The 19,678-nt window shown below is 43.2% G+C and overlaps 2 protein-coding genes across 6 annotated transcripts in view; both read left to right on the top strand.

The window, feature by feature from the left end:
* Nucleotides 1–19,678, top strand: part of cep126 (centrosomal protein 126) — a 333,901-nt gene that overhangs the window by 196,388 nt on the left and 117,835 nt on the right. The window lies entirely within an intron of this gene.
* yap1 (Yes1 associated transcriptional regulator) overlaps nucleotides 2,916–19,678 on the top strand; it is a 110,816-nt gene continuing 94,053 nt past the window's right edge. The window contains exon 1 of one of the 2 annotated variants that reach the window (XM_048597777.1): nucleotides 2,916–3,737. In XM_048597777.1, the coding sequence (XP_048453734.1) occupies nucleotides 3,196–3,737 (542 nt within the window). In that variant the 5' untranslated portion in view covers nucleotides 2,916–3,195. The remainder of the gene's footprint in view (nucleotides 3,738–19,678) is intronic. The other variant, XM_020537323.2, reaches the window with a different exon arrangement.

Genomic DNA, 19,678 nt, shown 5'->3' with positions numbered 1-19,678 from the left:
GCTTGCCATTCAATATTATCACGGCTGATCATCCAACCCAGTACATGTTCCCACTTTCTCTCCATGCCCCTTGATCCTTTTAGCTCTAAGAACTATATCTCACTCGTTCTTGAAAACATTCAATGTTTTGACCTCAGTTACTTGCTGTGACAGAAAATTCCATAGGCTCACCACTCTCTGGCGGAAGGAATTTCTCTTCCTCTCAGTCAAAGCATGAAAGGGTGAATAATATAAACAAACCTGAAAAAAACATCTGTTATGAAGTTGAAGTTGGGAGTAGAGAATAATTCCAATCATTGCTTTAGTTTTTCCTGATTTCTGTGATTTCTTTGAGTAGTTGTTCCTTTTGTGAGTTTTTCCATCATAATCATTTGTTTCTCATCTGTAGTACATCATGCTATCATGTGACCTACACTTTAAACTGATTGAACGTCCAAAACTGCAACCTTTTGAATCTGCGTTACAACTTTGCCTTAGTAACTGATTCATTGTGACCATAAAGAACAGCTACGATTTATGGGGGTTATAATTTGGACATGATCATAAAATCGCAAGAGACTTTCGGAAAACACAGCTCCATGAAATAATATTGGTGGAAAGCATTTATTAAAATATTTTTAAAAAATGATTCGGCAACATCCAATGATCTGGTGCAACAATATTAATGCTTGCCTCTTCCGACAGAAACAACAGTGTTCCCGTTTTACCTTTTTTGATCAGGATAAGTTATGGGGTTATAACACATACTAATTTTGTTCTATTTTAAAGAAAGGTAGTAAATAATTCTACTTAGAAATGGGGTACATTCCGTATCTGTTGCTGTCCAGAGGGGGAGGGGTACAGGGAGTGATTTTTTTCACTTTTGGTCGATCTCACCACAACCAATATAGCCTTGTTCCATCTAGCGAAAACTTTAAAATGTACCAAATATTGTCATCACGCATCCAAAATAAATCAAATCCACTTTTTGAAATACTTTGTCATATCTGTAATATAGAAACGTGAAATGAAACGGTACCGATTGAGAGCAGTCCCCACGGTGATTGATTTTCCCTGATATATTGCCTTGTATTCACCAGCTCCAACAAAAAGATTACAGAAAACACATCTGCCATGTGTGTGGTCTGGGAAGTCGGGCCGGTTAAACATATCTGCAGAGGAACCGCCATTAGCTACCAAAATGATTACTGTCTACAAGGATTTAAGAAAGCTCGGAAACCGAGTTCGTTTGCAGACTCTTCCTTAATAAAATTACTTTGTTTTATGGCTTGAGATGCGATACAATTCAGGGAAAGGGTGGAGAACTTCAGCCGTTAAACAATGTGATGAAAACTTTCCCTTCCTCAAACTCAAATATTGTGCGGTACCGTGTTCAGGATAATAACAAAACCACAGTTTATGTTTACATTGTTAAAACTTTGGAAAACTCTGTACGTTTGAGTTCGTGCACGTACATTATCGGACGCTTTCTCGAATGTTACCTGCAACTCATGTTTTTATGAGCGATTCTATCATTTTCTGTGAAATTGTTGTCCTGACTTGTGCAACGACATTTAACTACCTCGTGTCGAGCCGGTGAGTTAAAAAATAGGGAGACAGGTAAAACCGTGACCTGACCAAAGTATCATCAACAACGAACCACAAATTCTTCACAAGATCTGAAACATTTGAAAGACGGACAGAAAATACAGGAAATACTCAGCAAATCCGGCAGCATCTAGGGACAGAACCAAAGTTAATGTTTCAAGTCGATGACGTTTGACCAGAACAAGTACTTACTCGTTTATTATAAAAATAATACATTTCTGTTCTCATGTTCGGAGCAATTTTCTCGCTTATTCTAATCAATATTTCTAAATTATTCCTCAACGATTGGGCATTGAGCGGTTTTAATTACCTTTCTTTTTGCAATGAGAGATTTTAGGGAGGAAATGTAAGGTTTTTTTTCTTTTTGCAGCCTGATCTCAAATACTGCAATGTATCTTTTACTGACTGTACCCTGGATTCATTGCTGCGGTGTTCCTTTCCTATTGAGGGTGTGGAATCCAAGCGCTTTCTGGTTTGTAATGGGTAACAAGGCACAGCGCAGGATCATCAGAATCCCTACACTGCAGAAAGAGGCCATTTGGCCCAACATGTCCACACTGACTCTCCGAAGAGCATCCAACCCAGACCCATCCCCCTACCCTTTCCCAGTAATCCTGCATTTCCCATAGCCTACACATCCCTGGACATTTTGGACAATTTCCACCTAGCCTGCACATCTTTGGACTGTGGGAGGAAGCCGGAGCACCCAGAGAAAACACACGGAGACAGTCGCTTGAGGCTGGAATCAAATCCCGGGCCCAGGCGCTGTGAAACAGCAGTGCTAACCACTGAGCCACCGTGCCGTCCTAGTACAGTCTTCACTCTGCCTTTTCAGTCGCGTTTTAAATACACCGTCCCTTATAATAGCGCGGAAACCACCAGCACAGACAGCAACTTCCCAAATGGAGCAGAGTGTAAGTTTGCCCCTTCATGTGGCAAACGTGATGGGATCGCCCTGTGAGGCGGCTGGAAGCACTGAAGATCACAGATGGCAGCGGGGAGAGAGAGAGAGGGAGAGAGGCTGGGGGGGGAAAAGGGGAGGGAGGGAGGGAGAGAGGGGGGGGGGGGAAATGGGGAAAGAGAGGGAGAGACAGAGACAGAGGAAGATAGGGATTGGGGGCGGAGAGGTGAAATTACTTGAGGTCGGTACAGAACAAACTGTACCATGCCGGGTGGGGAGGTGCATTTGAGGAGAAACCGAATCTCAGTTAAACATTACAGGCACAAATCCGCCCCCCACCAATCATCTCCCCCCCTCCATGGGCCCGTGAATGGACTCCGCCCTGCGTGACGTGAGCGGTCACGTGCGCAGCAGGAAAAGTTGTGAAAGTCGCTGCAAACTTTCCCCGCGGGGGGGGGGGGGGAAAGAGGGAGTGCGCGCGCCACAGTACGGCTGTGAGGGAGAGAGCGCGAGCGGGCTCGGGTTCACCGGGCGGGCGGAGAGTTCCAGAAGGTTCCACTCCTGGAGCGCGCCGATGTGGGGCTGGAAAAAAACTGCCGTTATCACCGGCCTGAGAGAAACCTCCTGTAGGGAGTGAGTGAGTGAGTGAGGGCAGGCGGGCGGCACCGGGACGGGACAGGGCGGGACAGGACAGGGCGGTTTGGCCCATGGATCCGAGTCAGCAGCAGCAGCAGGGGACCGGGACGGCTCCGGCGGCGGGGCCGGGGGCAGCGGTGCCTCGGGCCGGCCACCAGATCGTGCATGTCCGGGGGGACTCGGAGACCGACCTGGAGGCTCTCTTCAACGCCGTGATGAACCCCAAGAACTCGAACGTGCCGCAGTCTGTCCCGATGCGGCTCCGCAAACTTCCCGACTCGTTCTTCAAACAGCCCGAGCCCAAGAACCACTCCCGCCAGGCTAGCACAGACGGGCCGAATGCTCCGCCGCTGCAGCCCCAGCATGTGAGGGCTCACTCGTCGCCGGCCTCCCTCCTCAGCGCCGCCGCTACCGCCTCCGCTCCCCCAGCCTCGGGATCCTCCGGTTCCTCGGGCTCGGCCTCGCCCGCTGCTGCTGTAGTGTCCCAGGGAAGCGGCTCTTCCCCGGCCTCCGCTCACCTCCGCCAGGCTTCCTATGAGATTCCCGACGATGTACCTCTACCTCCGGGCTGGGAAATGGCGAAAACCCCCTCGGGCCAGCGATACTACTTAAAGTAAGTGATTCCCAGTTTATATTCTCACGCCCGTCCCCTTTTTTTAAAAAAAACCCCTATCCCAGGGATGGGGGGCAATGTGTTTGTTTCCAATTTAATTTGGGAAAAAGGCCAGCGGATCAAATTGCAAGGGTGGGATAATCAGCCCTTGGATCTCTGGAGTGTGTCTAAAGTTTAGGAGTGTAAGTTCAGCCAACATCCATCTCCCTTTGAGTGCAATGTTGCTGGGTGAAACTATTCCCAGTGTAACTTTACATCCTAAATGCCTAAAAGAAATCACTATGTGGTAACTCTCGCCCAGGCATGTGTGTAGCAGTGACAGGATTTGATTTAAATCCGAACTGCTGAATGTGACAGGAACCGAAATCTTTGAACTGCAGCATCGTTGACCCTGGTATCGGAATGTGGTGAAAAGGAGCTGGTTTTGTTGTGGCTTGGTAATAAAGCTGCTCATTTCCCGTGGTGACAGGCGCCTGGGCTTTGAAAGTTTGAAGGGAGACCTGAGAGAGTGCAGAAGCCTGCTTGCAATGCAATGGGCAAAGTTCACGCCCGCCTTCCGCAATCCCGTGTGTTTCATGGTGAACGGGGGCCGTCCTTAAAACTTAAAGTAAAATCCATTCTCTGAGACAGTTGTCCTTGAGCTGTTAATTCATTTGAATGTGGAGGTGATGTTAAATTTAAATATTTAGTTGCCAGCATCGCTGGAATGAGTGGGTTACTGGATGCACTTTGTATTCGATCAGCTTTGTATTTGGCGACACCCGTTCCATCCACTGACCCGGACTCTCAACTTTTACAATGTCTGAGTTTCGTTGATTTCGTATTCCACTAGCTCATGCCGAGATTTCAATCCAACAAATCCCGTTCATGTTATAAAGTTTCGTTTCGCTTGTGTATTGTAAAAACAGTCTAAATTCATCTTTACGCGGAGGGGTGGGAGTTTAACTTGATTTTTTTAAGACTTGTGTGACGTTGTGGTTTTGAAAGAATAAATAATAAAGGCAGTGCGATCCGAACACACATTTGTGGAAATGGTTTTCCGTTTGATCCGATTTGAGGGAAGCTGAAATTTGCAGAAAGTTTCACTCCCCCCGCGGCGAGGCTAGGCAGCGAGCAGTATCCATTTCAGAGTGTCCTATTACATTGGGAACAATAGTACTCTGTCGTAGCCCGACTGTGCAAAAGTCCACATGTCTGGCAAGAGTCACTGCACTGGGTCCAACGTTTGTTCCCTTGCAGACGGCTAGAATCAATTATTGAAACAACGGCATGTTGACCGGGATGTTTCTTTTAAGCAAAAGAGTAACGTGGGAAGTCGGGACAAAACCTGCTTGTAAAGTTTATGCACTTTGTAACCTTTCTCCTGCCTCGCGGGGGGAGGGGTTAATCCCTGCAGGAGCCCGGTGAAGAATATCTACATCTCAGATGGTTATCCTAAATGACAATTTTTAATTGTTACTGTAACATTTATCGCTGATCTGCCATTCAAATCAGGCCGAAGTGCAACAGAGGTTAATGAGTTGTAAAGTGCGCAAGTTTGCGGGTATGCTTAGCTCAATGTATTATTGAGTTGTTGAAAGTCTGTTTACTCCGAACTGTTGAACTATGTTTTGCCCTTCTTGCTAGCGATCAAGTTGTTTACAACTCTCCGCAATCACGTCTTTTAATCGATTCAGATACATCATAAAACAAATCTTCTCAACATCTCGACGCACCAACCACTCCATGTCTAAATATTTGATTTGATTTGATTTATTATTGTCACGTACCAAGATACAGTGAAAAGTGTTGAAGCTGTTCTTGAATCTGTTGGTACATGTTTTCAAACTTTTACCTTCTGCCCGATGAAAGTGTATAACGGGTGGGAGGAGTCTTTGGTTATATTGGCTGCTTTCCCGAGGCAGTGGGAAGTGTAGACTGAGTTGATGGACGGAAGATGAGATAACAAGGTGTAGAGCTGGATGAACACAGCAGGCCAAGCAGCATAAGAGGAGCAGGAAAGCTGACGTTTCGGGCCTAGACCCTCTTCAGAGATTGATGGGCGGAAGGTCGGTTTTCGTGGTGGACTGGGCTGCGTTCACAACTCTAATTTCTTGTGGTCAGTTGCCATACCAAGTTGTGATGCATCCGCATAGGATGCTTTTTCTATGGAGCGTCTGTAAAAATTGATAAGTGTCATTGTGGACATGCTGAATTTCCTTAGCCTTCTGAGGAACTAGAGGTGGTGTTATGCTTTCTTGACTGTAGATACAAATGGATTAGGATAGATTAGTGATATTTACTCCTTGGAACTTGAAGCTCTGGGACCACCTCCAGCACAGCAGCATTGATACAGACAGGGGCATGTCCTACACTCCTCTTTCTGAAGTCAGTCACCAGCTCCTTGAGGGAGAGATTGTTGTCTTGACACTAAGCTGTCTATCTTTTCTCTACTCTCATTGTTATCATTTGCACTTTTGCCAACTGTCATATTGAAATCAGCAGTATAGGTGGAATATTTTTGTTATGGTATGCTGTTACTATCAGAAGCTAATCACTATGGTTTGTGTTTTATTTGCTGCAACTGACTTTTGGATGGCCATAATAAGCTGACCCAAATTGATTATTTAGTTTTTAACACAGGATATTAGTTCCAGGTGAAACCTGGCCAATGAATATGTTGAATTAAAAGGCTTTCGTGCATCAATTTAGGAAATTGATGAGTAGCTATAGCAGGTTCCAAAGGTTGGGAATTGGGGAAACAGTTGTTCTTTCCAGGCAAGTGGAATGTTTGAAACCGTAAAACCAGATTCCCCTTGAAGGATCTCCACTTAGTTTGAAAAAAATGTTTACACCAACCTTCAGAATCAGTATGGAGCAGATTTCACTTGACATTGGTCAATTTGCAGTCCAGTGATGTGCAGGTTCGGTAGATTGGCCATGCTAAATTGTGCTTAAGTTTGCAGGAATATGCAAGTTAGGTGGATTAGGCATGGTAAGTGCAGGGTTATGGAGATGGGGGTGGGATGCTCTTTGGAGGGTTGGTGCAGACTCTGGGCAGAATAGCCCATGTCTGTCTGCACTGTGGGGATTCTATGAAATCTAGTGGCCCAAGTCTGGAAGTATACTTAGTTTCCTGGAAGAGGTAATCTAACATTGTTTTCGAGTGCAGCTGAATCAAACAAAATTTACAGAATGCACAATAGTATCCTATGTTTCTTTAGCTACCTGAGAATTTTTATGCTTAACGTTTTAAACTTGTTTGCTGCTGGGTGAGTGGGAATGCGGTAGAATATTTTGAACATGGATTTTGGGTTTCCTGCTCAACTGACACCAACCCAAACATCGCCCAGACTGCACAAGACACTTTCAAAATAAGTTGAGAAGATGGTAAACCTTAAGGAGCAGGCTGTTACAATGTCTCTAGTAAAGACACTAATCAGTCAATGTGGATCATTAAGTGGCTGAATGCAGCATGAGCAATGTTATAGTAGATAACAGGTAAATTGTAGTTAATTAGGATACAATTTAAAATTTAAATATGAAAATTGATTTTCTAAGAACAATGCTGCTTTAGAGATTATATAGTGTTTAAAATTCTGAAAATGTAATTAGAAGTTGACTGCTTCATGTCGTTGAGTGAAGAATGAGGGACCATAGGTCAAGAAAAGAATGCATTTATATAGAACTTTTGCATAAACACAGGATATCCCAAAGCTGCCTTTTACAACCAATAAAACACCTTTTGCACTGAAGTAGCTGTTGTACCACAGCAAGTTCCATAGCAATATCAAAATAGGAGCAAGAGTAGGCTTTGCGTTTCATCAAGTCTGCTGTCCAGTGCAGTATGATCATGCGTGATGCTCTAACTGAATGCTATACTTCGCTCTCTCTAGTAACCCTTTATGGCTTTAGTGTTTAGAATCAATCTATTTCTTTCTTGACCATTCATCAACTTGCCCTCTATCACTTTAAATAATTGAGAATTCCCCAGGGCCACTGCTCTCTGAAGGAAGTTATCCTTGTCGCAGTGTTAAATGGTCTAAACTTTGTCCTGACTTCATGGCATCTTGTGTAGATATCTTTGAACATTCTGTTTTTGAGAGGCATATCTCTTCTTAGGTCAGGGGACATTTAAACACACTACTCCAGCAAGGCCCTCTATGGGTGCAGCAAGACACCCTTGCTACTGTATTAAAATCTTCTTGCAACGAAGGCCAACATACCTTTCGCCTTCCTAGCTGCTTGCTGTACTTGTATTCAATGTAAAGTCTACATTTTTTTGTATGTTACAATTTCTCAATTTATCACCATTTAAATAAACCATTCTGTTTTTCTTACCAAAGTGGACAGTTTCATACTTATTCATGTTATAGTGATCTGTCCTATATTTTCCCCACTTGCTCGACTTGTCTGTATTTCCTTGAAGCCTCTACTACTTTCTCACCATTTGCAATTACTCCTAGTTTTGTCATCAACAAACATTGGAATATTTTTCCAAATTCCCTCATAATTGTGAACATGTGGAGTGGATCACCACTGATCCCTGTGGTCCCCCAATTAGCTTGGATAGCTCTTTACTCCTTTATCCAAGTCATTTACCAATATAGTGGAAAGGCTGTAGCTCCAGTACAAATCAATAGGGGTAGTTACAATGATGTGCTGAGTGTTTGAGTGCATATTCATTATTCCTATTCACGAATCAACTTTTGCCCTGGAATCTTTTGACAGGCTTGCATGGATTGTTGTAGACAGTTAGAGTTAAGTGGCACAGAGAATAGAAGAGATCGGTGTGGAAGGTCATTGAAAGTTTAAGCGAATGGGTGGAAGAGATTCAAGGTAGGCAAGCATGAGATCACATACTATGGACCTTTACTAAATGTTTAGATTGACCTAAAGGCCATGCAACTAGAATCTGTGGATGAGCAAATTGATTGAGGTCCAGGTACAAATTAAGAGCTAATTGGCTGCTGGAAAAATGGTTTTAAAGCTAGTGGATGTTGACCTTCATGTTGAGAGGGCTAGAATCGAGAGGAGTGAAAGTTATGTTGAAGTATGACTCTTGTTAGAGCTCTCATTCGATCCCAACTGGTATTCTGCAATCTGTTCTGGAGCAGCCACTTATCCCAGTTTATCAAGATATGTTATGGAATAGAACAAACAGCACAGGTCAATTCCTGCACTTGTTGAGGTAGTTCTCGGAGCCTACCTCCTTGTTTTGCTCCATAATAACATTAATACCTGTCATCTAATGCAGCTGTCAAGTTGCTGTGAGATCTTGAATCCTCCTTACCTTTGGGATTATGTGAACGTGGCCAAAAGTGGTGAAAGTAGCATGGAGCCTTCCAGTACTCTAATCTAATCCCCTAACCTGTGTTTAACTGTTTGTAGAAAAGTGCCTATTGAAATCACTGCCAGCATGAGCAAACTGGAACATCAGGGAATCTACCAGTAGTGTTATTTCGTTCTGGGGTCTGCCCTGAATAAGCATTTTTTCTTATCCTTGTGTCAAATGTGGGCATTGCTGGTATATAAGAATTCATTACCCAGGAGAGAGTGCATTACAGATCCACAAGGACAGCGGGTTGATGAAAGGATTAAATTGAGAGGTCTGCACAGACTAGACTTTAATTACCTTGAATGTAGTATTGGGAATGCATATATTTAAACACCAACTGGAAATACTGGAAGTTTTTGCATTTTTAATATTCTGGAGTTTTCAGGGATTTGCCTGTGAGATTTCTTACAACTGAAGCCAACAGTTACGTCTGCTGTGGTATACCTGCTGTCTACTGGAAATCAAGTGACTTTGGAGAAACAGCCAAGCAAAGCTTTAAAGGCGATAAGAAATGGGTTTATTACCTTAATTACTGAAGGCATTGAAAGGAGTAGGGGCCCTTAAAGCTAATGGTTGCCTGGCAACCCTTCTGGTCATAGATGTGTTTTGCAGACCAAGAGGTCAGCATCTTTCCTAAAGTCTCGTTTGAGTAGAAGTTGCTGATAACTTGAGAGAGTTTGTAAACACCAGTATTTCTGTATATCTGGTTAAAAAAACCCTATGTCCAATTCCCGAAGCTCTCATCCATGTTAGTTGTAGTCAGAACTGAATATCTTCAACCCATCTACTACTGTCAGCCATTGAACTTCAACAGGATGTCCAGTGGATGTAAAATGTCATCATATCCTATTCTTTGTTTCCAGACCCTAAGCCCACAGTTTATTTTTCCTTTTTTGTGTTTTCCATAACCCATAATCTCAACAGTGACTTTTTTAAAATGTGTGTGTTAGAGTCTGTCTGGAGTTCTGCATTCAGTATGGGAGAGCCCAGTTAGTTCAGTTTATTACGATGTGGCAGCATGGTCGCTCAGTGGTTAGCACTGTCCCTCAGGGCCAGGGACCCAGGTTCAATTCCAGCCTTGGGTGACTGGTGTTTGCGTGTTCACCCTCTTCCTGCGTGAGTTTTTGCAGTGTGCTCCAGTTTCCTCCCACAATCCAAAGATGTGCAAGTTAAGTGGATTGGCCATGCTAAATTGCTCAGTGTTCAGGGATGTGTAGTTTAGGTGCGTGTTAGCCTTAGGAAATGCAGGGATACGGTAGTGGGGTGGGTTTATATGGGATGCTTTTTGGAGGGTTTGTGTGAACTTGGGCCAAATGGCTGTGGGATTCTATATATATGAAACTAATGGAAATAGCACAGATCAATATCCATACTGACTAAGGTAGATCTCAGTGCTTGCCTCCTTGCCTTGCTCCATCATAATGTGGCATAAGCCATGAATCTACATGTTAACATTAATGGTGTGACTAGTGGAGTGGTGGGGTTTAATTATCAACTCATTTCTCTCGTCATAGCCATCACAATAGAGGATTAATTAATATGGTTAAAGGAAAGGGTTTGTTTGGATAACATGAAACACAACCCCATTGAGTGAGTCTTGAACAAGGAACGCCTTTTTATTTGAAAGAGCTAGGCTGTTTAGGGATGATTATAGCCTTTCCTAAAGAGTAGTAGAAATCTGGAGCTCTGCTTCCACACAATCTTGAGGCTAAATCAATTGGATATTTCAAAACTCAAACTGATTTTTGTTAGACGAGATGTTCATTGTTTGGAACAAGTGTAACTACAGTTAAGATATAGATCTTCCATGAGTTCATTGAATGGCAACTACTAATACAATGGTTTGTTCTTATTGAGGGAGAGCAGGAGAGTTTTCCCTGGTGCATTAGCCAACATTCTCTCTCTAGGCTCCACAGTCATTAGGAAGTTCCAGCCTTGTCAATGATCAAACCAACTTCCACTTGCCAGAAGCTGCTGCTGCGTACGGAGCTCAAAGGCCACCTCAGCAGGAAGAGAAATTTGAGGAAAATTAGTCCTGGCCAAAACACATCCCTCAGCCGACAGAACAGAAGTAGCATTTTTTTTGTATATGGGATTTGGGCAGCACTGGCTGGCCAGCATTTCTTGCCTGTCCCTAGTTGCCCTTGAGAAGGTAGTAATGAGCTGCCTTCTTGAACTGCTGCAGTCCAGCTGCTGTGTGTTGACCCACAATGCCATTAGGGAGGGAATTCCAGGATTTTGACCCAGCAACAGTGAAGGAATGGCAATATATTTCCAAGTCAGAATCGTGAGTAGCTTGGAGGGGAATTTGAAGGTGGTGATGTTCCCATGTATCTGCTGCCTTTGTCCTTCTAGATGGATGTGGTTGTGGGTTTGAAAGGTGCTGTCTGAGGATCTTTGGTGAATTTCTGCAGTACATCTTGTAGATAGTAGCAGCAGTGTGTACTGAGTATCGGTAGTGGAGGATGCTGATGCTTGTGGATGTAGTGCCAAACAAGCGGACTGATTTGTCCTGGATGGTGTCAAGCTTCTTGACTGTTGTTGGGGTTGCACTCAGCCAGGCAAGTGGGGAGTATTCTATCACACTCCTGACTTGTGCCTTTTGATGGTGGACAGGCTTTGGTGGTCAGGAGGTGAGTTACTCGCTGCAGTATTCCTAGCTTCTGGCCTGCTCTTGTAGCCACTGTTTGTGATGAGTCCAATTTTGTTTCTGTTCAATGATAACCCCCAGGATGTTGATAGTGGGGAATTCAGTGATGGTAATACGGTTGAATGCTATGGAGCAGTGGTTAGATTATCTTATTGGTGATGGCTTTTGTGTGGCGTGAATGTTATTTGATGCTTGTTTGTCCAGATATTGTTGCATTTGAACATGGACTGCTTCAGTATCTGAGTCATCGCGACTGGTGCATAATGTTGTGCAATCATCAGCGAATATCCCCACCTTTGACCTTATGATGGAGGGAACGTCATTGAAGTAGCTGAAGATGGTTAGGCCTTGGACACCACCCTAAGAAACTCCTGCAGAGATGGCAATTATCTCAGTTCCAGGACCTGCAACAACCACGACCATCTTCCTTTGTGCCAAGTATGACTCCAACCAACAGAGAGATTGCCCCCGATACCCATTGATTCTGATTTAGCTAGGGCTCCTTGATGTCGCTCTCTGTCAAATGCAGCCTCGATGTTAGGGGCTGTTACACTCATCTGAGCTCTGGAATTCAGTTCTTTTGTCCATGTTTGCACCAAGGCTGTAATGAGGACAGGAGTTGAGCGGCCTTGGCGGAACTCAAACTGGGCATCACTGAGCAGGTTATTGCTGAGGAGGTGCTGCTTGTTCGCACTGATGACCCCTTCCATCACTTTACTGAAGATTGAGAGTAGATTGATGGGGTGGTAATTGTCCTGCTTTTTATGTACAGGACATACTTGGGGAATTTTCCACATTGTCAAGTAGATGCCAATGTTGTGATTGTACTGAAACAGCTCGACCAGAGCAGTGGCAAGTCTTCAGTACAATTGCCGGAACGTTCAGGGCTCATAGCTGTTGCAGTATCCACTGTCTCCAACCATTTCTTGATATCAGGTGGAGTGAATTGAATTGGCTGAAGATTGGGATAAACAAGGTGTAGAGCTGGATGAACACAGCAGGCCGAGCAGGAACACTGATGTTTCGGGTTGGGACCCTTCTTCAGAAAATTGAAGACTGGCATCTGCTATGCTGGGAACCACTGCAGGAGGCTGAGATGGATCATCTACTCGGCACTTCTGGCTGAAGATTGCTGCAAAAGCTTCAGCCTTACCTTTTGCACTGGTGTGCTGGGCTGTTCCATCATTGGGGATATTTGTGGAGCCGCCTCCTCCAGTGAGTTGTTTAATTGTCCACCATCCTTTACGACTAGATGTGCGGGGATTGCTTATCAATGTATTATCACTTACTGCTCATGCTGTTTGGCATGCAAGTAGTCCTGTTTGGTGGTTTCATCAGGTTGACACCTCATTTTCAGGTATGCTGATGCTGCTGGCATGTCCTCCTGCACTCTCCATTGAACCAGTGTTGATCCCCAGGTTTGATGGTAGTGGTTGAGTGGGGGATATGCCGGGCCACGAGGTTACAGACTGTGCTGGAGTACAGTTCTGCTTTTGATGGCCTATAGTGCCTCGTGGGTGCCTTGTCTTGAGTTGCGAAATCTGTTCGAAGTCTGTCCATGGTAGTAGTGCCACACAGCATGATCGAGGTTATTCTCAATGTGAAGGCCGGACTTGTCTGCTCAAAGACTGTGCAGTGTCACTCTTACCAATCCAGTCATGGACAGATGCATCTGCAGCTGGTAGATTGGTAATAATGTGGTCAAGTAGGTTTTTCCCTCACCACCTGCTGCCGATCCAGTCTAGCAGCTTTGTCCTTTGGAACCTGACCAGACTGATGTATAGTACTGCTGCCAAGCCATTCTTGGTGTTGGACATTGAAATCCCCAACCCAGACTGCAAGTTGTGCCCTTGCCCTTTTGCTCCCCATGAATTGCTTTGCTTTATGTGGGATTTTGCTGTGTGCAAATTCACTAATTCATAATTTTTTGTTTTGCTTTACCCTTTCATGAGACATGGGCATTACTGGCTGGTCCAGCATTTATTGCCCATCCCTAATTGCCGAGAGAGCAGTTAAAAGTCAACTGCATTGGTGTGGGTCTGGGGTCACGTGGGCTAGACAAGGTAAGGGTGACAGATTTCCTTCCCTAAAGAGCATTAGTGACCCAGATGGGATTTTTGACAATTGTTTGCATCGTTGCCATTAGTTTTTAAGTTTTTAATTTCTTTTAAAAAATATTTTGATTTTGTATTTATTCTTATTGAATTCAAATTCTATTAGCTCCTGTCAAAGGATTTAAATTATGTCACAGAATATTAGCCTGGGGCTCTGGATTACTTGTCCAATGACATTACTTCATTTGGTTGTGCAGTGCCTTGGGTCTTGTGACTTCCTTCTAATTTAGGCTTTCAAGGATCGAGGTAATGCCATATGACAGCATTAGGTCTTCATTGGCTAGACCAGCATTTATTGCCCATCAGAGGGCAGTTCTGAGTCAACCACATTGCTGTGGATCTGGAGTCGCATGTAGGTCCAGCCTAGGGTAACGATAGTAGTTTCTTTCCTATTAGTGAACCTGGTGGTTTTTCTGATAATTGATAACAGCTTCATGGTCATCATTAGACTCATCATTCCAGATTTTTATTGAATTCAAATTCCACTATCTGGCATTGATTTGAACCTGGGTCCCCAGAACATTACCTGAGTCTCTGGATTAACAGTCCAGCGATAATTCCACCAGGTCATCGCCTTCCCCTGAGGCATAATGAGATAAATAATACATGAGGCACTGAATGTGTGACAGTTTGAGTAGTTTTTATCTAGGTGGAAGAAAAAAAGCATGAAAATGCTGAAATATCAGACTACACGCCAGTGGTTCAGAACCTTGTGAAAGACTAAAAAGGATACAGGACCATAAAGTTCTGACAGAGGGTTCCATCCACAAAGTGGTGGTGTTTTCAAAGTCATTGCATCTTTTAATTGAAGAATAAATATATTATCATTGCACAGGAAGGCATGGAGCTGTTTGGCAAAAGTGAGACATTGGACAGTTTACTTGAACCAACTTTTAATGGAAATGCAGAGAGCCAAATAACAGCCTTTTACTGATTTGAATGAGCCACTAGAAGTTTTGTGGTGAGGAAATTGGATTGTTTTGACATAATGAAGCTAATGGAGCAATGAGTCAGAGTGCTGTCTGACTTTTGAGATGATAAACTTTTCTTTGCAGCTTGGGGGAGGGTATGTGCATGGAAAAGTATTCCCTTTGTCCAGTAGAACTCATGACCATAAAATAAAGGAGCAGAATTTGGCTATTCAGCACATTGAGTCTTCTCCGCCACTTGATTATGGCTGATATGTTTCTCAACCCTGTTCTCCTGCCTTCTGCCCATAACCCTTGATCCCCTTAATAATTAAGAACTGCGGTCTCACGCACTCGCTGTCTTAAATACACTCCAATGTCATGGCTTCCACTCCAATGTCATGGCAATGATTTCCACAGATTCACCACCCTCTGGCTGAAGAAATCCCTTCTAGCCTCGGATCTAAAGGATCATCCCTTCACTCTGAGGCTGTGCCCTCAGATCCTAGTCTCTCCTACTAGTGGAAACAGCTTCTCCACATCCACTCTATCCAGGGCTTGTCAGTAATCTGTAGGTTTCAACCAGGTTCCCCCTCATCTGTCTAAATTCTGTTGAACTCACACCCAGAGATCTCAGCCACTCCTCATATGACAAGCCCGTCATCCCTGTAATTCCCACCCCCCACAAAACTGCTCACAATGTTCCAAATGAAGCCTGACCAGAACCCTATACAGCCTTAGCAATACATCCCTGCTCTTGTATTCGAAGCCTCTTGAAATGAATGCTAACATTGTATTTGCTTTCCAAACTGCCAACTGTGAACCTGCATGTTAAACTTAGGAGTCCCAGTTCTGGATTCTCTTAAGTTCCTTTGTGCTTCAGATTTCTGAAGCCTTTCCCCATTTAGAAAATAGTCTACACTTCTATTCTTCCTACGAAAGGGCATAACCTTACACTTTCCCACGTTTTGTTCCATCTGCTACTGAGAATGGGTTTCAAGAGGATGTAAAATCACCCACTGTTAATTGCAGTTATTACAGGGGCTCAGCAATAAGGGTGCTACAATTTGGAAAATGTCTAAGTGAAGAAGTGAAGCCTTTGGAATCAACCTAGGCACCAGAAAAAACAATGACAAACCTGGTCCAGTTTATCCTGCAAAGTTGTTCTTATTAATGTCTGGGAATTCGTACCAAATTTGGGACAGCTGGCCCACAGACTCATGCATCGCAATTTGCAGGCCCACCGTCATTCCCTGGGCATGTCCTGTCCCAGCAGCAGGATAGAGCACAATGCCAACAATCTTATATTAACAGTCCAGGTGTCCTTATCTTGTTGCACATACTGGAGTAGGTCACTATTCTGGAAAGACTATCTGACCTAGTTACTTTTCTGATGGGACTTAAAAATAACTCCCCTCTTGTATCAATTCATTAAAATCCAAAACTTAAAAATGATACATAAATCTGACACTTTGTATCGCATGGCTGGCAAGTAACATTCACACCCCAAAAGTGTCAAGTAATGACTATCTGCAACAAGGGGGAATCTTTTCCTTTTTCTCCCCATAATAGTTAGCACCAGTATTCCCATAGACTGCTGTGAATCAGAAGGCAGCTCATCACTACCTCCTTCAGGGCAGTTAAAGATGGATAATAAATGCCAACTTTGCTAGTGATGCCCATGTCCCACGAAAGGTTTTTTGTAAATATTTATTTGCTCGTATGTTTTCCCTTTCTTTTCTCTGCTTACTATTCCTAATGAGTAACTTGCTAAAAGTCATATATATTTTTAGTGCAGTCTTGCATCGATGCAGTTCACCTACAGAATTGTGTTCTTGACACCTTTGAGTTATTTTGGGGGCAACCTCAACAACCTCGATACTTTGGGGGCACTTTTTTCCCCATTCTACCCTGCCATTTGTTTCCCTGTGGTTTCCTGGTGGTGTTGATTGCAAACATTTTCGTAGAAAAATTTTAATACAAATGTGCACTGTTAAGATTTTGTGTAGGGGTGAGTGTTGAGTTCTTTTGAGACCAACTGTCTTATTAGGTGCAGGTACTATTTGTAATGTAAAAACATGCCTTTATGTCGAACTGCAACACAGGTCTTGGAACTTTCCTGGTTAATTTGTTTGTAGAATTTATTGTACAAGGAACCCAAGGGCCATTTTATACTAAACAATGTCAATAGAGCAGTGAGATTGTTCTTAATATTGAGAGGAGAATGTTGGCTAAGACTTGGACCCACATCATTTGTATAGTTTCATGAGATCTGTATCCGTCTGAATCACTGAATACAGGTGAGCCTTTGTAACGAGGACTGAATGCAGGACCACACATCTATCTCGAAGTCTCACACTGGAACATCACTCTAGATTATAGTTTAGATTTAACTCATTTGGAATTCGTAAAATGATTCGCACTGTGGTAATGGAGTAAATCATACAGCATCCACACATGCACAGCTGAACATGGAAATCAGGAAGTTGATGTTGATGTCTGATTTGTACATTCCTCCAGAAGCTTCGGTACCTTTGGACCTTACCAAGACAGTGTTCTGATTTCTGTTTTTCTACTGATTGTGATTGTCTCTTACTCCTCAGTTAACATGAAAGCCGATTAGTTTCTTCACAAATATGAGTGGGGGCAAAGTTAAGGGAGACCTAAATAAAAGCATAACGGACTTTTTAAAAGACTGTAGGCAATATTTGACTAAATCAAGCAGAATTTAAATCCTGAACATTGACAGATGCATTCACTGTAAAAGAGCACCCACATTTAAGGTGTCACTTTCTATTTAATCCTCATCAGAATGCAATCAAGGAACTTTGGTGGTTTAGTGGAGGATTTGATTTCATCTCACTTCCAATTTGACTCCAGCCCCTGAACCAACTATTAAAAACTAAAAATGTTCTTCGTAATGTCAGTCAAATGAATGGAATAAGCGGAAAGTTTAAAGTTGCCCTGGCACAAAATATATAGCAACAAGATCTGTAGACTTGTGTATAATTTCTTTCTCGTAGTTAGAAATTTGGTGGTTATTTTTAGTATCCTGCTGGAGGGTACTGATGAATGTGTTTCACAAAGTAGCTAAACATTCTGGGTGGGTATTGCCTGTCATAGTTTCCTTGATCCTCCTGTCTACAGGCACTTCGGTAGAAGTTGAGAACATTACCCTGTTATGGTATGTTCTTTTTTAAAATTTCCCTTAATTGTTTGTTTTTTGTTTTAAGTGGGGAGGATTAAGCATTTCCACTGCTGAATTTCAAAGCACAACACAAATTTGGGTGAAAGCAGTGACACTAGTTGAACAAGTTTGACTGTATTGCAGGTCGTACTTGCTTCCTTCCTTTTGAAAAAAGAAAAGGCTCTTTGCAAGTTGAGTCTTTGACAAACAACATATGGACAAAGACCATTGAAGTTCAAAAAGTTCAGCCAACTTGGTGCATGATATCTAATTTTTGCAATAGTTGCACAGATAGCAATAATCTTCCGTACATTAAAGTCTGACATTTTCACGGGTGACCTGTTTATGACAATGTACTAGATTTCTACTCAAAGAAACAAAGTTTTTGTTGACTAATTTGAAGTATGCACTGTGGCCTATTGGAGACTTGCACATGGGGAAGCAAAGAGAAAAAAATGTTTGGGATAGAGTTTTTCATTTCCATACTATTCGAGTGCTTTCTTTTCAGACATTAAATCCAGAGGCAAGTCATGTCCTAGGCCAAATTAATTTTCAGAGGATAATGTACACCTTTGAAGGAGTGGCACCTTTGAGGATGGGTTGGGAGTTGTAAAGCACAACGTGTGGCTGGCCTGTACCATCACCTCCATCATGCTCAAACTGTCCCGTTTTACAGGGTCATGGAGTCCTCGGGTGGTCTTAAGGCCCTCCACGATGCTCAAGGGTGCTGAGTGGAAAATTAATAGTTAAGTATCTCCTATGACACTGGCTGCAAGATTACCTTCAGCAGAGGGAGGCCCAAGTCACTTTCCCCTGGAAACTTAATGGCTTAATATTATCCCAGACATTTGTGTGTCTGAGAAATGTAAAATTTATGCAAAATAGATAGTGGTAATAAATGTCTGGACTCTTCAATACTGCAATATCCATGCCCAATTTCTTGCGTTATTCAATATCTGATGCAGCAATGCTGAACTAAAATGCCCTGGTGGAGATAAACTCTCAGTATTCTCAGCAGTCAGTCCAGGGTTTGTTGGGACTACGGAGCTGTTGGCCAATCTTATTGGTCAACTCCTCTTTGAGGTGGGACATTTGTAACTGTAAGTGAAAATCTTGCTCTATACCAGTTGAATGCCAACCAAATGTATGTTGGCTGCTGGAATGCCATTTTTTTTTGGATAGGCTTCCTCTTGACATTTGTCAGGTTGAGGTGCTGTTTGGGTCTAGTGTTCAGGAATGTGTAGCTTACTTGGGTTATAGGGGGATGGGTCTGGGTGGGATGCACTGAGGTTCGGTGTGGACTTGCTGGTCTGAAGGGCCTGTTTCCATACTGTAGGGATTCTATGATTACATGCTATTAAAATCCACCCTGCGACTGCAATCGCAGATCAGTGCTTTTTTTGCTTTATTCTAATTGATTTGGTGAGATACCTAAATGGCCTGTGATATAGTTCTCTAGATATGACTGGGTAAGAAGGTGTAAGGATACTTTATTTGACACCATAGAAAGCTACTTGCTCTGTCTCCGACTGGAAAGGTAAGGATGTTGCAGCAATAGAGTGAGAGAATGAAGCATCTCAAGGAGTTAAGCGGAGAAAGAAAAGATGTGCTTGGTTGCTCATGCTTAAACAATTATTTGGTTAGCATGAGGAGATAGGAACTGCCAGTGTTGGAGTCTGAGGTAACAAGATGTGGAGCTGGATGAACACAGCAGGCCAGGCAGGATCAGGGGAGCAGGGAAGCTGACATTTCGGGTCTGGAAGGG

The sequence above is a fragment of the Rhincodon typus genome, chromosome 6, assembly GCF_021869965.1.
Source record: "Rhincodon typus isolate 14 chromosome 6, sRhiTyp1.1, whole genome shotgun sequence".
NCBI lineage: Eukaryota > Metazoa > Chordata > Chondrichthyes > Orectolobiformes > Rhincodontidae > Rhincodon > Rhincodon typus.
The sequence above is the reverse complement of the archived record's forward strand: the minus strand, read 5'-3'. Positions and strand labels throughout refer to the sequence as shown.